At 41.0% G+C, this 20,394-nt stretch overlaps 1 protein-coding gene across 2 annotated transcripts in view; it reads right to left on the minus strand.

The window, feature by feature from the left end:
* Positions 1-6,234: 6,234 nt before the first annotated feature.
* The window catches only part of VLDLR (very low density lipoprotein receptor), a 38,543-nt gene continuing 24,383 nt past the window's right edge, over positions 6,235-20,394 (minus strand). The window contains exons 6-18 of one of the 2 annotated variants that reach the window (XM_040245454.1): positions 20,228-20,350; positions 20,015-20,137; positions 19,453-19,572; positions 19,223-19,348; positions 18,571-18,742; positions 17,517-17,735; positions 16,161-16,279; positions 15,452-15,591; positions 14,976-15,117; positions 13,993-14,139; positions 12,451-12,531; positions 11,419-11,588; positions 6,235-10,508 (exon numbers count right to left, since the gene is read on the minus strand). In XM_040245454.1, coding sequence (XP_040101388.1) covers positions 10,473-10,508; positions 11,419-11,588; positions 12,451-12,531; positions 13,993-14,139; positions 14,976-15,117; positions 15,452-15,591; positions 16,161-16,279; positions 17,517-17,735; positions 18,571-18,742; positions 19,223-19,348; positions 19,453-19,572; positions 20,015-20,137; positions 20,228-20,350 — 1,718 coding nt within the window. In that variant the 3' untranslated portion in view covers positions 6,235-10,472. The remainder of the gene's footprint in view (positions 10,509-11,418; positions 11,589-12,450; positions 12,532-13,992; positions 14,140-14,975; positions 15,118-15,451; positions 15,592-16,160; positions 16,280-17,516; positions 17,736-18,570; positions 18,743-19,222; positions 19,349-19,452; positions 19,573-20,014; positions 20,138-20,227; positions 20,351-20,394) is intronic. The other variant, XM_040245540.1, reaches the window with a different exon arrangement.

Here is a 20,394-nt window from a genome sequence, read left to right on the forward strand (position 1 = left end):
GCAAAGCAGCCAGAATGATCCTTTTAAAATGGGATGTACCTCCACTACCCCCAAACCCTCTCAGGTTGTCCCATCACTTGAAATCCCAAATCTCCACCGCAGCCTGTGAAGTGTATATCACTTGGCTTTTGCTGCTCCCTTCTGCCCTCCCTGTCTGTCTTGGTCACCTCTACCTCCACGGCCATCTGGCTTGTTCATAGATGAAACAAGAAGGCTCCTGCCTCAGGACTTCTGCAGTGTCCTCAGTGGACTACTCCCTTGCTTCCACCAGGTTCTCTCCCCAAGTGACCTTCTTGGAGGGCTTCTTTGACTGCTGTCTCTAAAACAGCTCATTCTTTCATTCTCTAATACCCTGCTCTGTTTTGTTTTTCTCTGGCGTTCACTACCTGACTTTTTAATGTCTGTCCTATTCCTGGCTTCTAGTTAGAATGCACCATGAACAACGGGGCTTTTGCTTGTCTTATTCTCCACTGGTTCCCCAGAATCCAGAACAAAGCTTGGCACATAGGCAGCATTGAACAAATAAATGAAATAAGGACAAATGAAGTGTGTGTGTGTGTGTGTATGTATGTGTGTGTGTGTATGTAGAGGTATCTTTTAAAAAATTTGGTTCACATACATCCTTCCTCATTTTCATTAAAAGTTCAAGAACTTGTATTTCCCCCAAACTGATGATCAATTTATTTTTGTTCAGTCATTCAGTCACATCCAACTCTTTGCGACCCCATGAACTGCAGCATGCCAAGTTTCCCTGTCCTTCACTATCTCCTGGAGTTTGCTCAAATTCATGTCCAATGAGTCAGTGATGGTATCTAACCATCTCATCCTCTGACACCCCCTTCTCCCTTTGCCTTTGGTCTTTCTGAGTGTGAGGGTCTTTTCCAGTGAGTTGGATGTTCACATTAGATGCCAAAGTATGAAAGCTTCAGCATCAGTCCTTCTAATGAACATTCAGGGTTGATTTTCTTCAAGAATGACTGGTTTGATCTTGGTGTCCAAGGAACTTTCAAGAGTCTTCTATAGCACCACAGTTCAAAAGTATCAGTTCTTTGGTTTCAGCCTTCTCTCTGGTCCAGCTCTAATATCTGTACATGACTACTGGAAAAACCATAGCTTTGACTAAACAGACCTTTGTTGGTCAAGTGATGGCTCTCCTTTTTTATATGCTGTCTAGGTTTGTCATAGCTTTTTTTTTTTAATTTTTATTTTTACTTTATTTTACCTTACAATACTGTATTGGTTTTGCCATACATTGACATGAATCTGCCATGGGTGTACATGAGTTCCCAATCCTGAACCCCCCTCCCACCCCATATCATCTCTCCAGATCATCCCCATGTACCAGCCCCAAGCATCCTGTATCCTGTATCGAACATAGACTGGTGATTCGTTTCTTACATGATAGTATACATGTTTCAGTGCCATTCTCCCAAATCATCCCCCCCTCTCCCTCTCCCTCAGAGTCCAAAAGTCCGTTCTATACATCTGTGTCTCTTTTGCTATCTCGCATACAGGGTTATCATTACCATCTTTCTAAATTCCATATATATGTGTTAGTATACTGTATTGGTGTTTTTCTTTCTGGCTTACTTCACTCTGTATAATAGGCTCCAGTTTCATCCATCTCATTAGAACTGATTCAAATGTATTCTTTTTAATGCCTGAGTAATACTCCATTGTGTATATGTACCACAGCTTTCTTATCCATTCATCTGCTGATGGACATCTAGGTTGTTTCCATGTCCTGGCTATTATAAACAGTGCTGCAATGAACATTGGGGTATTTGTGTTTCTTTCAATTCTGGTTTCCTCAGTGTGTATGCCCAGCAGTGGGATTGCTGGGTCATAAGGCAGTTCTAGTTGCAATTTTTTGAGGAATCTCCACACTGTTCTCCATAGTGGCTGTAGTAGTTTGCATTCCCAGCAACAGTGTAAGAGGGCTCCCTTTGCTCCACACCCTCTCCAGCATTTATTGCTTGTAGACTTTTGGATCGCAGCCATTCTGACTGGTGTGAAATGGTACCTCATTGTGGTTTTGATTTGCATTTCTCTGATAATGAGTGATGTTGAGCATCTTTTCATGTGTTTGTTAGTCATCTGTATGTCTTCTTTGGAGAAATGTCTATTTAGTTCTTTGGCCCATTTTTTTATTGGATCATTTATTTTTCTGGAATTGAGCTGCAGGAGTTGCTTGTATATTTTTGAGATTAGTTGTTTGTCAGTTGCTTCATTTGCTATTATTTTCTCCCATTCAGAAGGCTGTCTTTTCACCTTGCTTATAGCTTCCTTTGTTGTGCAGAAGCTTTTAATTTTAATTAGATCCCATTTGTTTATTTTTGCTTTTATTTCCAGTATTCTGGGAGGTGGATCGTAGAGGATCCTGCTGTGATTTATGTTGGAGAGTGTTTTGCCTATGTTCTCCTCTAGGAGTTTTATAGTTTCTGGTCTTACGTTTAGATCTTTAATCCATTTTGAGTTTATTTTTGTGTGTGGTGTTAGAAAGTGTTATAGTTTCCTTCTTTTACAAGTGGTTGACCAGTTTTGCCAGCACCACTTGTTAAAGAGGTTGTCTTTACTCCATTGTATAGTCTTGCCTCCTTTGTCAAAGATAAGGTGTCCATATGTGTGTGGATTTATCTCTGGGCTTTCTGTTTTGTTCCATTGATCTATATTTCTATCTTTGTGCCGGTACCATACTGTCTTGATGACTGTGGCTTTGTAGTAGAGCCTGAAGTCAGGCAAGTTGATTCCTCCAGTTCCATTCTTCTTTCTCAAGATTGCTTTGGCTATTCGAGGTTTTTTGTATTTCCATACAAATCTTGAAATTATTTGTTCTAGTTCTGTGAAAAATATCGCTGGTAGCTTGATAGGGATTGCATTGAATCTGTAGAATGCTTTGGGTAGTATACTCCTTTTCACTATATTGATTCTTCCAATCCATGAACATGGAATATTTCTCCATCTATTAGTGTCCTCTTTGATTTCTTTCACCAGTGTTTTATAGTTTTCTATATATAGGTCTTTAGTTTCTTTAGGTAGAAATATTCCTAAGTATTTTATTCTTTTCGTTGCAATGGTGAATGGAATTGTTTCCTTAATTTCTTTTTCTACTTTCTCATTATTAGTGTATAGGAATGCAAGGGATTTCTGTGTGTTGATTTTATATCCTGCAACTTTACTATATTCATTGATTAGCTCTAGTAATTTTCTGGTGGAGTCTTTAGGGTTTTCTATGTAGAGGATCATGTCATCTGCAAACAGTGAGAGTTTTACTTCTTCTTTTCCAATTTGGATTCCTTTTATTTCTTTTTCTGCTCTGATAGCTGTGGCCCAAACTTCCAGAACTATGATGAATAGTAGTGGTGAAAGTGGGCACCCTTGTCTTGTTCCTGACTTTAGGGGAAATGCTTTCAATTTTTCACCATTGAGGATAATGTTTGCTGTGGGTTTGTCATATATAGCTTTTATTATGTTGAGGTACGTTCCTTCTATTCCTGCTTTCTGGAGAGTTTTTATCATAAATGGATGTTGAATTTTGTCAAAGGCCTTCTCTGCATCTATTGAGATAATCATATGGCTTTTATTTTTCAATTTGTTAATGTGGTGAATTACATTGATTGATTTGTGGATATTGAAGAATCCTTGCATCCCTGGGATAAAGCCCACTTGGTCATGGTGTATGATCTTTTTAATGTGTTGTTGGATTCTGATTGCTAGAATTTTGTTAAGGATTTTTGCATCTATGTTCATTAGTGATATTGACCTGTAGTTTTCTTTTTTTGTGGCATCTTTGTCAGGTTTTGGTATTAGGGTGATGGTGGCCTCATAGAATGAGTTTGGAAGTTTACCTTCCTCTGCAAAATTCTGGAAGAGTTTGAGTAGGATACTGGTGTTAGCTCTTCTCTAAATTTTTGGTAGAATTCAGTTGTGAAGCCATCTCAATGTCACACCTTTTCTTCCAAGGATCAAGTGTCTTTCAATTTTGTGGCTGCAATATGTCATGATCAATTTAGGATATGCCAATTATAAAGTTCTAGAACCTTTCTGAAACTGTCCTGTAGGTCCCCTGAAGCCAGTGAAGGAATGTCTGTTCTTATCTAATTATCTAAAATCATCCTCCAGCATTTATAAGCCCTTTTTGGGAAATCACAGTACTCATTGTTTGGGATCAGGTAAAAAGGCAAATTTGCTTTTAGTTTTAAAGAATTATTCTCAGCCTAACTTTCACTTGTAAATGGGTGAATTTAAGAAAACATAAATGACAATGGGTTTAAACCATACTCTGCCCTCAATCAACCAGAAGGCAAGAAATTCCTCTAAATAAGAGCCTAGAGCATTAATTAAATATTCAAACCTGCAATTTAGTGTTCTTCCACATTTCTCAGATTATTGGCCCATCACATTAGCTTAGCATGATAAATCCAAAGATCAAGCTAATCTCACCTTCTGGAGAGGTGCAAAGTTTAATATCTTCTTCCCCCACTGGTTAAACAGACTTCTGTGTATAACCAGTGAACTTGAATTAGTCATTCTGGCTCTTTAATCAGCAGAAGGTCACACATATGAGGGTTTCTGCAGAGCTCATAGGTACAGCACCATTAATCTTGATTTCCTGGAATGAAAAAGATTTCCAAAGGCTAGAATTTCAAGGGGAGACCTCAGAGGGAACACTTGCATATAGGATTAGTATGAGTGCTGACCAAAATCACATCTCCAAAACAGACACAAGTGAAGAATTTTAACTTTACTTTTTTAAAAACTGAATTATGATAGTTTTTGGAGAAATAAATTACATTTTTTTGGCACTGGAAAGGAAATAGCAGCTGTTATTTGAGTATAGCATTTTATAAATGTTGCCTTTTTGCCTTAGGAAGACTCTATGCAAGTAGAGGTTAGGATTTTAAGAGAAGGACAAAAGTTTGGGTGGTAAGCAGCTTACACATGACTGTAGCTAGTCTAGTAGAGTAGGAAACACACAAATTTACATTTCTCTCACTGCAAAGCTGGTACTCACTCAACACTTTATTCATTAAGTGAATCTTAATTTCATTAAGGACTCTCTGTTGAGCTTTAAAAAAAAATTTTTTTTTTTTTTTTTCTGGCTGTACTGCACAGCATGTGGGGCTTGCCTGGTGGCTCAGATGGTAAAGCATCTCCCTGCAATGCAGGAGACCTGGGTTCAATCCATGGGTCAGGAAAATACCCTGGAGAAGGGAATGGCTACCCATTCCAGTACTCTTGCCTGGAAAATTCCATGGACAGAGAAGCCTGGTAGTCTACAGTCCATGGGATCACAAAGAGTTGGACACGACTGCGCAACTTCACTGCACTTACAGCATGTGGGATCTTAGTTTCCTAACCAGAGATCACCCCCCTGCATTGCATTGCCTGCACCAGGGAAGTCCCTTAGAGACTTTTTTTTTTTTTAACAGTTTCCCTTCCCCTCAATTTCCTCATTTTCTTCTCACTATTCCCCATCCCAGTTTCAAGGTATAGCACCCAAACATTTAGGAGCCATTGCTTGGAAAGTTTCAGGTGGATTATTTATCTCTAAGGCTCACAAAAATTTAGCCTTATCATAAATGAGTTTCAATACAGACTTCTTAACAGCTGATGAGCAGAAAGTATCAAAATGATTTTTCTTGCTTGTCAAGGCCTGCCTTGTCCTGTCACCCTGGGGCTTCCTCCCTTCAGGGCCTGTTCTCTGTCATCCTCAGGGATGAAGCTCTGGCCCAACATTCCTTGGTAATAGTGGCTTTTTCCTTTCTCTCATGAGAGGTGGAGAGGCAAGGTTTGAGAGGGTGAAATATTGGCTGCCTGTGGTGAGATACTAAATTGACCTCTAAAAATGGCAGAAATGGGGCGTCTCTTATTCTTTCAACTTGATGTATCCATATCTGTTTCCCAGAAAGCGGTAACTGAGCCATCTTCAGTTGAGGAAAGGAGAAAGATTTGGGTGAAAACTTTTGGAAAAGTTCTTTAGAAAAAGGAAAGGCTATTATTAACAATTTGGGCTTCCCTTGTGGCTCAGTGGGAAAGAATCCACCTGCCAATGCAGGAGATGTGGGCTCCATCCCTGATCCAGGATGATCCCTTGGAGAAGGAAATAACAACCCAACCCAGTATTTCAGCCTGAGAAATCTCATGGACAGAGGAGCCTGGTGGGCTATAGTCCAGGGGTTCACAAAGACTTGGATATGACTTAGTGACTAAAAAACAATGACACAATAATCCTCTCAAAAATAAACTTTATTTAAGTTACATGTACAGTTTATTAATAAAAGAAATATTTATCTACAGGTCAGCAGGATGGGATGTGTTCCAACATGTGCCTCTAGAATTCTGAAGATCCTGAGCATGATAACTGGTTGTACGCTCTGGACTTCTGAGGCCTTATATACTCTTAAGTCATATTTTGGTATCAAGTGACATTTTTAAAAAACAAGAGTTTTGTCAAAGCCAGTCATTTCATTCCAAGAGTTCTTTCCCCTCTGTGCATGTGTGAAATGTGAGCAATGCCCAGGTCTCATGGGTAGATTCCAGAATACCTAAGACCCAGGGTTAGGTATTGCATCATCAACCCATGGACTCAAGTCACAGTTCTTTCTGTCGTCTTGGGCAGGTATGTCCTTATGAGAACCTTAATATTTAAGATATGTTGTGTTATAGTTTGTTTTCCCCAATGTCTTCATACACAGGAATGATGTTGCATGTTTATAAATTCCTTTGGGGACTCTCTATCTTTCACCTTGTAATCCAGTGATCTACTCTACTTCCCATGGCCAAGGAAAATAATTCTGGAACTTTTAGCATCTTGTAGGCCTGGCACTGAACAAACATTTATTCTGTGCCAACCTGACATGGAGGTGCTAGCGTTATACCCTCCTCGTGCTGCCATATTGGAAGCCAGTTACTATGGGTGTCTGAGAAACTGCAGAAACATCCAAGGTCATTAGTAAAGGAAACTCAGCAAACACATAATGTGACATTCAACTTAACCTTTACACAGCACTGCCTCTTTGTCTGAGAGGAGTGCCAGTATGCACACAGGGTTTGGAATCACCCATTATTTGCTGCCTCAGTTTTCATATCTACGAATTGGAGATAATACTTACCTATTCAGATTGTTGTGAAGATCAACTTTTATGTTTCCCAGAACTTCCACACTTTAGGTCCATTTAAGCTGAGGACCCCAAATGAGTGATAAAGACCAACAGGTTGTATTCCTCATTCTTGGATGTAAGTTGTTACAGCAAAAGTGTAGATGTTTTAGGAGCTTCCCCACCATTAAAAGCAAGAATTCCAACTTCTGTTGGGTTCAAAATAATAAACTGCTTCCCAAGGTAAGAATTCTAGGAAATTACTCCAGTTAGACTGCATGATACAGGCACATACCCCCTCAGAATCTTCTGCTTGGGCGTGAGCATAGGTAAAAGGTAGTCTTCAATTTAGGTCTTCTGTTTCTAAGTGTTAACTGAAGAGGCAGTTCTTCCAATGCCCTATATCTTTGCTATTTAAAGCCTGTCTTCTCATTTTTTGAGAAGGGTTATCAGATTTCCAAAGATATAAGGAACAGAAGCAAGTGTCCGAGTTGAAGTCTCCAGTTTTTTGCCTTGTGTTCATCAAGAATAGAACACCAGAGGCTTGGAAATGATACCAAGGCTTTAAAATAGCTGTAAGAATGTTTTAAGAGCTGACTGAACAACTAGGAATATTTCTTACCAAACAGATAGCTTGCAAAGGCCATTTAAAAATTTGGACTCAAAACCTTGACTGAATTTCTTTACCGGAGGCCACAGATCTGTTTATCATCAGTCTTCATAGCAGTTGGTAAAGTCTCTAGAGGGCTTCCTTTCTGTGACTTGCATGACAGGCTCATTTAACTTCAAACATCCTTCTTTAGTGTCTGCCAAGCTTCATACTTTACCTCTTAATTAATTCTCATTTCCCATATTAAACTCTAGAGACATAGCAAACTTATGCCAATAGGTTTTACATTGGAGTCTTAAAGTTCTCTTGTAGCTCCCCATGCACAAGGCTCTAGTCTCCCATGAACTATTACTTCATGCTGAATTGACTAGCCATGCAACTGTTCTAATTTCCATAGAAATATCTAGTTACCACATTTCTTCAAATGAGTATGCACCTCTTAAGGTAGTGTTTCTGTCCTTGGTTACTTCTGTAGAGAGCAAGGTGAAAGAATGAGATGCTGTAGACTCTTTGAAAGGTTGGAAATTGGGACCTAAAGCCTGGAAGTCCTACCAGGGACTGGGATCCAGGAGATGATGGAGGATCTGCTTGGGTTTATTCTTAAAATCTATGGCTTTGGGCTTTATAGTGGACTAACATTGTATAATCCTTATATTGGGAAACACTGGTGTCTTTAAGCTTCCAAGGAAGGCATTCTGTTTTGCTCTAAATGAATAAACCTATCAATGGGTTTTATACAAGAACAAGGTCAAAGTCCCAGTCAACCAAATGGCCTTTAGAATTTATATAGGATGAATGCTCACCTACTTATAGAACAGACGCTCCAGACACCTCACAGGAGCAGGCCGCATCCTGTTTAGTGTAATGACTATTTGCAGATGAAGCAACAGGTGGCAGGCACAGATGCCTACCTTTACAACTTCATCCTTTTCCTCTGTGTGCTTGACCTTCACACCCCCACAAAAAAGGTCCACACCAGAATTCACTCTCATCCATTTGACTGGAATCAAAAGAGGGTATCTATTAAACAAGATGACAGAAGCACCTTCTCATCTAGGATTATTGATCTCTGCACCTAAGCCACAAGCCAAAGGACAACTGTCTTATTTACATTCCATATGCAAGTAGACTCTGACTCATCCACTGATCCATTTAGCTGTTCAAAAATATCTTCTCTTCTCCTTTGGCTACTGCACTGATCAATCTGCAAAGATTGCAGCTCCTTCTGCAGTGGACCGTCACCTTGCTTTGGGCTTGGAGCATCTTTCCAGGGTTAAAGCTTTGTTTCTTCCCTTGCTTGCTGGCTTCCTGAGGTTTAAGAGAAAGAAATGGCCCATCTGATGGAAATCTTACACAAGTTGTCTGCTACTTTTTCTTCTACCCAGTGTCCTTTTCTACTCTTCATATTAAACATTTGGAAAATTGTCCATGGAAGGTATTCATTCTATGCCAGCAAGCCCGACAGATTAGATCACCTTATAGATTCTCCATGAAGTCACTTTAAAATAGTGGTTTTCAAATATTAGCTTACATCAGAATCACCTGAAGGGCTTCTGAAAACACATATTCCTGGACCTTGCTCTCAGAGCTTTTGATGCAGGTCCAGAGTAGGGCCTAAGAATGTGCGTGTTTAACAAGTTCCTAGATGATGCGGATGCTGACCTTAACCCCACTGAGAACCACTGCTTTAGACTGTTCAAGAATGGCATTGACCTCCCTAGCTGTCTTCAGGGTCGATGGTGTAGATGTGTAAAAGAAGAAAGTTCTTACCCATGCATTGGAAGGCACTTTTCCTTGAATGATACATAATTTTAGGACATGGAAATCTGAGACAAGTACAGAAAGAATGGATAGAAATCTTTAGCATATGTTACTGAATCAGGAAACTAATTGGAGTAGAAAATTTCCTCAAAGGGTTCTAGGTACCAGCTAAACTAGCTGTTTTTTTTACCAAACAAATATTTGGGGAGGCAAGTATTAAGTGGTACCTCATTCTTTTAGTACCTAATTGTAAGAGAAGCCATATTATAGGCTTCATTATACAACATCAAGATCTAGAGCTCATATATTTAGTTAGAACACCTGATACTACTCAGGCTGTTTACAGAAGTTCATCCTAGAGGAATAGGCACAAACCATGGTTAAGCTGCTTGGTTTAATTGTTTTTTAGCACTTGGAAAAAAAAATGTACAGTAGTTTGAACACTTAGTCTTTGCAAACCTCCACTGAGGTCAAAGATTTCATTCATACGTACAAAATTAGTTTACAAATTTTTTTTTTGGCAATTTCACCTTAGTAACCCGTTTTATCCTATTGCCATTGTCCCAACCATTGAAAAAGTTTACAATAATTTACATAGAAATATTTTCAAAGTGCTTAAGAATAGTGATTGTTCTCTGGGATATTTACAGATGGCCTATACAACGTATGTACAGGTGGTATACACTATAGCACAAGTTTCATTGCTGGAATATGGCTTTCGAGGGAAAGTGCATATTTGGCCAGAGGTGGCAATACTGTCTAGAGATTCAGGGGTTACAGATGCTTTTGGTAACCACATCCAAAACTGAAGGAGCATGTGGATGGGAGTATTTACAAAAGTAATATAAAAATGATTAAGTATACAAGCTTGATCCACGCCGGTATCTTGATGTTCTTCCAGATGGGAGGAAGAAAGAGGCTTCAGCTGCTGGCTTGGTTACCATTCCAAAGTGGGGGGTTTCACTGGTTCAGACCTCAAAGGTCATGACTTGTCTCAGAAGTCAGGCTAGATCATCGTCTGTGCTTACAACTGATATCTGTGGAACAGAAAAAGCATGGCATGAGTTTGGTGATTCCTTTATTGGTAGCAACTTCATTTTCTAAAGCAAACCTTGTTTTTGAGTTGTTCATTCAGAGACCAAAGGTGCCCAGAAGGGAAGCCAGACCCCAAACTGTACTGAGTTGCATCACTAATGCATTTTAACTTGAATTCAACTATATTTACTGGGTAGAGAGAGAAAATAGTGTGACTGATTCTGCCTATTCTCCTGAATGATCTTAGATTGTGGATAAAAATGTGAAGACACACATGTGGCATGAACTGACCACCACTCTTGCTTCACCAGAGCTCTGCACTTGTTTTGTTCAGACTGTTCCAAAAGTGAAGGCTAAACAATCCATGTTGGTTTCAGTTGAAGATCAAGTGACTGACTCCAGTGCTGAAAGGAAGAATAGCTCTATGAAGTGGGATAGGTGATTTTCAAGCATTTGGTCATCTTGGCTAAATGAACCTTGCTCAATACACTGACTTTAAGTCATCCACCCTATAGGCACCTGCTTTAAGTTCCAAAAGGAGATCTTTGGTTCATGCTAATATTTACACGTAGCTTCCATAACCCAAAATATCTTAAATTGTACAATGACGTCCTTAAGTTGATTTGTCATTCTGTTCAGGGTAGACAGTTGTCAATTGACTTAAATTCTAACAGGCTAGACAGTCTAATCTTCATGGAGTAGATGAAGTACCAGCTTGACCAAAAAGTTTGTTTGAGTTTTTTCATAATAGCTTAGGAAAAACCCAAACAAACTTTTTGACCAACCCAATATTTGGTGACTCCATGGTCCTAATGGCTCTTTCCAGCCCAGGCAATCACAGCTTGTGTTGTAGCCTCCTTTCTAAAATGTCTGACTGCAAGTCATGTACATAAAGACACAGAGCTGACTTACTGCTGGGTACGTGTGTCCAACAGAAGCACTGTGTCTACCAATGTCTATTGATAGGTCCTCTTCAGTGGTCTTCAAGTACACAGGATTGTCAAAGTTCATGCTTTTCATGTTCTTATGTTGCCAATTCCGCCACATCAAGTAGCCACCTACTGCTGCCATTGCTAAGAGCACTGAAAAAAAGTTAGAAGGTGACTAACCAAGGTCTAGTCTCAAAACATACAAAAAAAAAAAGGAGGATGCTAAAGAATCCATGATTGTTAACTAATAAACTCTTCATGTTTTAGGAAGCTGAGATGACTAGAAATTAGAATATAAATGGGGTAGGAGCTTAAAAGAAGTTCAGACCAGAGGTTGTATTGTTCTATAGCCTCTGATGCATAGCTAGACACCTCTGTCCTGGGCAGTTGTGGAGTCCTTGGCTCCTCCCCAGGCTGATCGAGTTCAAATTTCAGAAGCTTCTGGAGAGTTCGTCAGATGGTCCTCCTGATGAGTTAGCTAAGCTTGGAATCCCATAATTTAGGATAAAGAGACCACTGTAGCATAGTGCCTCACACTTCACATGCCCTAGTACAGTGTTAGAGGTTCTTCTCGCTGGGCTTGGAAAGGCTTAACTATTTTTAATGTACCTTCTATAACTCCTCAACAAATCATTTAAGAACTCATGTATCTCCTCTGTATGAAGCATTATACATATTTCGAAGGGGAAGAGGAAAGTGCTCTTCACTGGAAGGGACTTATTATGAAACGGGATAAAGCCAGACAAACAACTCTGAAGTAGAAAGCAATGAGAACCTTGTACATAACAACTGAACCTTCATGACTACCAGTTGCCGTGCTAAGGACACCACTGTAGAGAAGGTTATGGACTCTTAAATGAGCAGGCCAGCTTGGGGAGGGGGTAAAGGTGATTCAGTGTCCAGAGTGCTGTGACAATACAAGGAGCTACGGGAAGGGCCTCTCTAGATGGACTAGAAACAGCCATCCAGTATCTATGAAGTTCCTTGGATCCAGATGTGTGGGGAATGTACTTACAGAGGGGAAGGATGGCCCAGGCAGCAGAAGTCCCTTTAGGGGGAACATTGACCTCCGATACTGCTGTGGTCAAATTGATCCCTACAGGGGAATAAAGGGAATCCATTTAGGAGGATCTGAATTCAGACTTAGACATTCACCCACCTGGTAGAGAGCCTCATGCCCTTTTGCATCCACCACTGCTGCTCAGTATCTACTCCAACTGTATACCAAGAACAACTGGTCTAGAAGTATTTGAGAGTCTCATGTTATAATAGCCATTTCACGAATAGCTCCCTCACAGATGTCTTACTAAGTCAGGTCAGGCTAAGAGCTGCAGGTTCTAAGTCTTTGGAGTTTAAATACAGGTTACCAATTAGGGGCAGAACAAGGAGGGAAAGGCTGCACTAATGATGTAAGGGACAGGTACAAAGAGTGTGGCTGTTAGTTGAGATTAACCGTTTGCAGTACTGAACCCAATACCTCCAGGAGAAATTGGAGAAGTTGGAGAAATTTCTGCTGTGTTGGTATCTTTTGTCTCATTGTAATTCACAGTAGTTGCAGTACCTGAATTATAAAACCAAGAACCTGGTTAATGACAAGGTTCCAGAGTGGCTAGCTCTTTAGTCCAGACAAGCCATGTGGTGGGTTATTTTAACATTGGGAAATTGACAAACCACTGCTGAACCAAGTTGCATGGTGGATGTGTCAAAACTAAGGGAAACCTCAGCAAAACCACAGATACACATGTCTTTGGGCAGAACTGTAAGCACTGGGAATTTGACAATTTGAAAAGATATACAGCCACACTTAATGACCTCTCTAGGCAAAGTCCCAGGTTCCTGGAAGTTGCAAGAAATGCTCTCAAAACCATATTACCAGGCATACTAGTTTCATTGTCAAATTGTTTTGTAATTGCTTTCTCAGTAAACTGAGCTTGTCCCTGCAGGGACTCAGTATCATGCTAATAAAAACCTCACATTATGAGATCCTAATTCACAACATGTAAGTTTTAATTTGCCACTTAGTCAAAAGCTAAGGACAGGAGACCAAGATGCAAGCTTCATTTAAGTATGCGTTTAAGATAATGTCACCCACTGGGGCCAGAAGTTTTCTTGGAACCCTGGCATTCTTTAAGCCTCATTTCAGACCCTTTCTCTGGAGGACAATGTTAAGACTTTAAGAATCTGCAAGTTGGCTGGGTCAGTGCTGTTATGGGACTAATTGGTACAAATCAGTATGTGAAGTCACGTCGCTCAGTCATGTCCGACTCTTTGTAGCCCCATGGACTGTAGCCTATCAGGCTCCTCCGTCCACGGGATTTTCCAGGCAAGAGTGCTGGAGTGAATAGTGACCTATAAACTCATCTTATGTGAGTTAGAAGTCAGTCCTCAAGGAATGACACGAACTCTTGGTAGAGTTGGTAGCAGATATGTTCTCTAATTTATTCCAAGAGTGAGTTAAAACAGAATTCTTAAAGTCCAGGCTAGTTTTTATAGCTAGTGTTTTATCCTATTGCCTGTTGTAGGTCCTGCTTATGGTTGAAAAGGAAAAAAGCCTTACTTTGGCACTCTCGGCCATTCTCCTCTAGATTGTATCCATTGGGACAGGAACAGGTATATTTTGGAGAGTGGTCATTAATCTGTGGGGCTGGCAGGCAGAGGTATTCACATCCTCCATTCTCCACATCTTCTTCACACCAGTTTTTACCTATTCAGAAAGAAAAGTCTTTTCCAAATGGGCCTTCCAGTGCCTGCTACACATAAAGCTTGGTTCTAGATGCTGAAGACATGAGTCCTTGTCTTTAAGGATTGCTCTGTCAACCCCTAAAGTTAAGCCAATACTCATGAAGGATAAATAGTAGGAGTACAGGCAGCATGCTCTAAGGACACACAGAGCCAGAAAACTTCTTGGAAGTAGGAAAAGAGTTATGCTGTACACAGATGCATGGAGGGAGGAGGTGGGAAAAGAGGTGAGTGAGCAGACCTAGCTTCACTATCGGTCCAAAGCTTACAGCCAAGGCTCAGAGGAAGGAGAGAAGCATGCTCTTCTGGCTTTGTCTCACTCCCACAGAATGGGAGGAACCCAGCTACGGGGAGGCGTAGAGGTTTCATTTAGCTAGAACCAGTCATGTATTCTGAGCAGGAGACCACATGCCCAGATGTGCTTGAGCATCTATACAGTTCCATACAAGAGGTGTCATGGTGGAGAGAGAGGGAAAGGTGATGGCATAAAAGCTACTTTGGAGGCTTAGTGCAACAGTTGTAGCAAGAAGGAATGAATGCCAAGGGGGATGGAAGGGATTGATATAAAAGTCAGGAGGCTGACAGTGGGAGGGAAGCTAAAAGCTGAAGTTCTGAAGCTCTTTGACCTGTAAGTTAGACTATACTGAACACCAGGTCTGAAGGGTTGGAGGGAGGGTCCAGTGGGGGGAAATTTCCATCGTGGAGCAAGTTGAGTTGCTAGGGAGCTGCTGATACCCAGAGGGCTCTGTGTCAGGCTGCTGCCCTGAAAGTAGCCAGAGGGGCTCTGCTTCCCCACGATACCTGATGGTTGTACAAGTTCGTGATAGACAATGATGTCCTGGGCATCATTAAGGTTGTTAACTAGAGTGGCCAGCTCCGAGCCAGTGAATTTATTGGCACCATAGACTGCTTCATTTTCCCCATCTATCCAGTAGACACGATCCTAAAACAGAACCCCCAAATTAGTATGTACATGTAGGATCAACATGAGTCAGTCTCTAAGGTCATTATTATTTACTGCCAATTTAATGGATCAAGTTTATTTAAGGCTGGGTTGGGACGTCAGATGTAAAACTCTAAGAGAAGCAAGTTCAGGTTCTTAAAATGCTATGAGGGATCAGTATGTCAACTGGCCCAGGTTTCAGGTGATGGCCCAGGTTTAGCTTTAGGTTTCTCAAGTCATGCCCCTCCATCCTTCCCTCCTTCCCCTATTCTTTCTCTCCAATCTGCTACAGTAACTCAGAGGTATACGCTTAAATGTGAGACACACATCTTACCTCAAATATTGTGAGTGCCAGGGGATGAGCTAGGAATTCCAGAGACTTCAGGACTATCCTGCGATCTTGGCCGTTCAAGTCCACACTGGATAACATGTGCAATTTGGAATCCAGCCAATAGAGGCGGCCCTTTATAAGGTCTGGTAGGAAAAGAATGGTCAGAAGTCAGAACTGGTCTGCTTCCATTTAAAATATCTAAGGAATCCAGCACTCTGCTTTCACTGTTCCTCCTCTAGCTGGGGTTCTTAACAGGGTCCCCCAAATCTTGTGAAGCACCATGCAGAATCTGAACCCACATACACCTGGGGGAACTCAAGGGGTACCTGAGACTGTCAAAGTAACTGACTCAAGTATTAGTGACATCATAGACGTATTAAAAGAGGCCAGCATTTTGTTGTTCTCCCCTTAAGGAGCCAGAAGTACCCTGAAATTCAGGAAATGTAAGGCACCTAGGTCAGGAGTGTTTATGATGAGAGTTCACCTAATTCATGTCACAGATTAGCCCCAGATGGGTAGAAAAGCTAGTAATTATGGAGCAAGTGATTTGTTAAGTCCACCATTCCACTTGCACTGTTTGGTTCTTCTCATCACAAATCCCTGCTTAAGAAGGAACCTTAGAGTTGTCTGCTATAGTCCAGCATTCACTATAGAGATTAGTAACACTGTGCAGACAGTTGAACCGTGGTTGAGGAAGGAAGAAAGCACATACCAAGTGTTATTCCGTTAGGCCACTGGATGTCTGCTGTCACCAGCGCCCGTCTGTCAAACCCATTCATTCCTGCTTTTTCAATTTTAGCTGGTTCACCCCAGTCTGACCAGTAAACAAACCTGGGAAGAGTTAAATTAGAAATCAGCTTCAGTGGTTTAGAAGGAATAAAGTTGCAGCTTGAGATATACATGTTCAAAGAGTAAATGGGAAACTCTAGAGTATAAATTGTACCACTTAAGGGTCAAAGTTATGTTCTGGGTAAACAAAAGTTAACACTCTGGATCAACAAGCTCATTATTAACTATATTAAACTATGTAACTCTGACATTAAACTTCAGCCCAAAGTCACAGGTTATATATTTCCTTTTTGAAAGGCCAATGCTTTCAAGAGAGTAAAAGAGGAGTACCTGGTAAGTTTTACAGACACCCAGGGCTGGGCTGTGTTCTAGGGAGGCTTCATGGGAGTCAATTGTGATTACTACCGCCTTGGTCAAATTGCTAATAGCTGCTTTCCTGTATTATTTAGGGGCAGTTTGGAGGAAGTCCTCAGTGAAATGTTTCTAGAGAGGTTTATTTATTTTCATTGGACTTTCAGACAACTTGCACACTTAGATGAAAGCCTAGAGATAACGTGGTTACCAAAATCCTCACAACTCATGTGACTACTTAGGTTGGATCATTCAGAGCTAACCTGATAAAAGCGTTCAGACAAAAATTAAATCACTTGCATTTAGAAATGAGCCTATCTGTGAAGCAGAAACAGACTCACAGACAGACTATGGCTGCCAAGAGGGATGTGGGGGAGAGGGGAGGGGTGGACTGGGAGTTTGGGATTAGCAGATACAAACTATTATATATAGAATGGATAAACAACAAGGTCCCACTGTATAGCACAGGGAACTATATTTAATATCTTGTGATAAACCATAAGGGAAAAGAATATGAAAAAGAATGTGTGTATATATGTGTGTGTGTATATATATATCTCCATATATATATATATCCATATTTCCAGGCAAGAATACTGCAGTGGGTTGCCATTACTTCAGTGTAAAAAATGCACAGAAGCTGGGTGGGCATAAGGGTTAAATACAGCTTTTGATGTATCTCAAATCAGAATTGTTGTTTCATTCATGTGAACTAGCAGTCATCTGCTCAGGGAGGGCCTGTCATAGAGATGAGTCCATTCCCAGCTTGCTCAACTATGGCACCACTGACATCTTGTACTAGATAATTCTTTGTTGTAGGGAGCTGTTAAATCCTGGGATTTCAGTACTATTTTAGGCACAAGGAAAGCTCCTGACCTACACAGATAGCATCTGAAAGTCTATGTGATGAAAAACACAGAATACAAACCCAGACAACGGGTCCACAGCTATGGAGGCAGGCTCTCGCAAGTCAGAGTTAAACAGGAACTTCCTCTTGGTTCCGTCTAGGGTAGCTACTGAAATAGTCTTAGAAGCCGCGTCAGTCCAGTAGATGGTCTTGTACACCCAATCAACAGCAATGGCTGCAGGATTATAGACATTGTCGATCATTTTAACATGTCTACCAACTTTGTCATCAATTGAGGCACTGAAACAGAATAGGTCACAAGAAATTTAAGAGTTTGACACCATCGGAGCCTGGAGAATGGACTTTCTGCTCACAAAATGGTCAACTACTTTGTTCAGAATGAACTCTAGTAACCCCATAGTTCAACACTCAAATTATGTAACCACGCTGCTTACCGATTCCAAATTACTAACACTTTAGGTGATCTTGTTGTTGGTCTGCATTCTACTTGCAAGAACACCATACTCTTAAGTGAAGCTATCTGCTTCAGTAACTATCATCTGAGTTTCTACAGTTCCTAATAAGAAAAGCTACCACTACCATTCTAGTTGTAGCAACTATGAACTAACTCAACTGGAAAAAAAAGGGGAGAACATCAGAGAAACTAAGATGTTACCTGTTATAATCTTATAATTGTAGCCATCTTTTATTTTGCAGGTGATTGTTAGTTTCAAATGAGGAACGGATAATAATTTAATAATTAAAGAATCAGTGTTTAGATTTAATGTGTATGTGTGCTAAGTTGCTCCAGTCGTGTCTGACTCTTTGTGACCCTATGGACTGTAGCCCACCAGGTTCCTCTGTCCATGGGATTCTCCAGGCAAGAATACTGGAGTGGGTTGCCATGCCCTTCTCCAGGGGATCTTCCCAACTTAGGAACTGAACTCGCATCTCAAGTCTCCTGCATTGGCAGGTGGGTTCTTTACCACTAGCGTCACCTGGGAAGCCCCTTAGATTTAACATTTCTGACATTCAATGCTAGACTGGAACTAGAGATGAGGGAAATTCTCCAAAGCTTCAAAAGGCCAGTGACAATGACTTAGACCAAGACACCAAGAATGGAACTGTAAGTTACCTGAAGATGGCCTTTTGGCTTAGATCAGCCCAGAATAGTTTCTGAGCAGCGATGTCAGCATCGAGAGCCACAGTGTTTCGCAGCTGTTCAACTAGTTGGATATATTCTTTCCTCTCCAAGCCAATCTTCCTGATGTCTCGTCTATTGGTGAAGATCAGACTTGGCTCTTTGCCTGCAAGACAGGAGTCAGGTTAATTTAGTTTTGCTGAAAGAAGACAAAGTCCTTCCAAGTTACTTCCTCCCAACAGAGGAGCACTTAAAAAGTGAGGGCACTGCTGAACACTTCAGGAGTACTCTTGCTGAAGTCTATGCCCTTGGGCCTGCGAGCGCTTCCTACTGTTTAAGAAGGCCATCCTTGGGTCACAGCATTCAACAAAACAGGGCAGCTGATGAATAAGTTACTTATTTGAATTGCACTCAAGTTTTGGAAGCAGAGAATAAGCAGGTATTCATGATACATATGCAAAAGGAATTGACCAAGGCAGGCATCTGGGGCAATGGTTTGCTATCTAACATATGCAATTGCACTGTGAATTTACTAGCATTGCTCTCAAGTACTATTTTATTTTCATATTTCCTTTGGCTGTTGTAGTCACTGGCTGAGCACTTGCTCATAAAGGTACTAGAGCAACACCAGTCTAAGTCCATTTACCTACTGCCTTGCACACGCCTGTGGCAAGATCCATTTGATAGCCACGACTACATTCACACTTGTAACCGCCTTTTAAGTTGATACAAATTTGACTGCAGATTCCCGGATTTTGGCATTCATCAATATCTAGGAGGGAAATTAGAATTAGTCTTGCTATTCCTAGATGACCTCCAGAGATCTTCTGACCTTTCCCATCACCCCCTGTTCTCAGGCTCTGTTTTTCAACTCACCTCCACAGGTTTTCCTATCTATGAGTTCAAACCCAGCTGCACAGTCACATTCATAGCCTATAACTAGGTCTTTGCAGATATGGGAGCATCCGCCATTATTAACCAAGCACTCATTTACATCTGAAATAAAAAGGTAGTAGAGTTACTCAATACTCAAATTGATATTTGATCTATTAACATTTAAAATCCAGGCTATTCCTGATAACTGGTCTAGATAGTCTAGTCAAACCCATGATTTTTCAAGATCTAATAATGTGTCTTGCAGATATACATCTCAGCCTGTATTGGGGGAATAGTAAACCCAATCTCTTGGCAAGTTAACAGTTGGTTAAGCAGTATTTAGTCAAGGTTCTCTATTGCTGATTGGTTATCATTAAGGGGGTAAAACTATGAACTACTTTGTCAGCACTTTTAAGTCATAACATTTCACTTTTAAGCCCAGCAACTGAACCTAACTCATTAAAGTAGTTTACCCAGGCATTAGGCAGGCTCCAAACCGCATTAGCTCTGCTGGGTCTACTTAACCTGTCCAACTCTGTCCTCACGCAACCCCTTTACTTACGGCATTCTTTCAGGGGCTCGTCACTCCAGTCCCTGCAGTCCTGCTTCTGGTTGCACACTTGACTGATATCAATGCATTCCCCACTTCTGCACTTGAATTTCCCGGGACCCAAGCACTGATTGACTGCAAACCGAAACACGGAAGAGAGATTCCATCAGTGGGTCTGATCAGAGCAATCAGTGGACTAACAACCCACAACCAGGAGACACCTACCGTTCTTGCAGTTGACTTCATCAGAACCGTCCACGCAGTCTCGGATGCCATTACACTGCCTGCTGCCGTGGATGCAGCTGCCATCCTCACACTCAAACTGGTCAGGTCGGCAGGTTCGGGAAGCTACAGGCGGAGAGAATGGGATGGGGTGAAGTCAGCCGAAGTGT

The sequence above is a fragment of the Oryx dammah genome, unplaced genomic scaffold (assembly GCF_014754425.2).
Source record: "Oryx dammah isolate SB20612 unplaced genomic scaffold, SCBI_Odam_1.1 HiC_scaffold_1, whole genome shotgun sequence".
Classification (NCBI taxonomy): Eukaryota; Metazoa; Chordata; class Mammalia; order Artiodactyla; family Bovidae; genus Oryx; species Oryx dammah.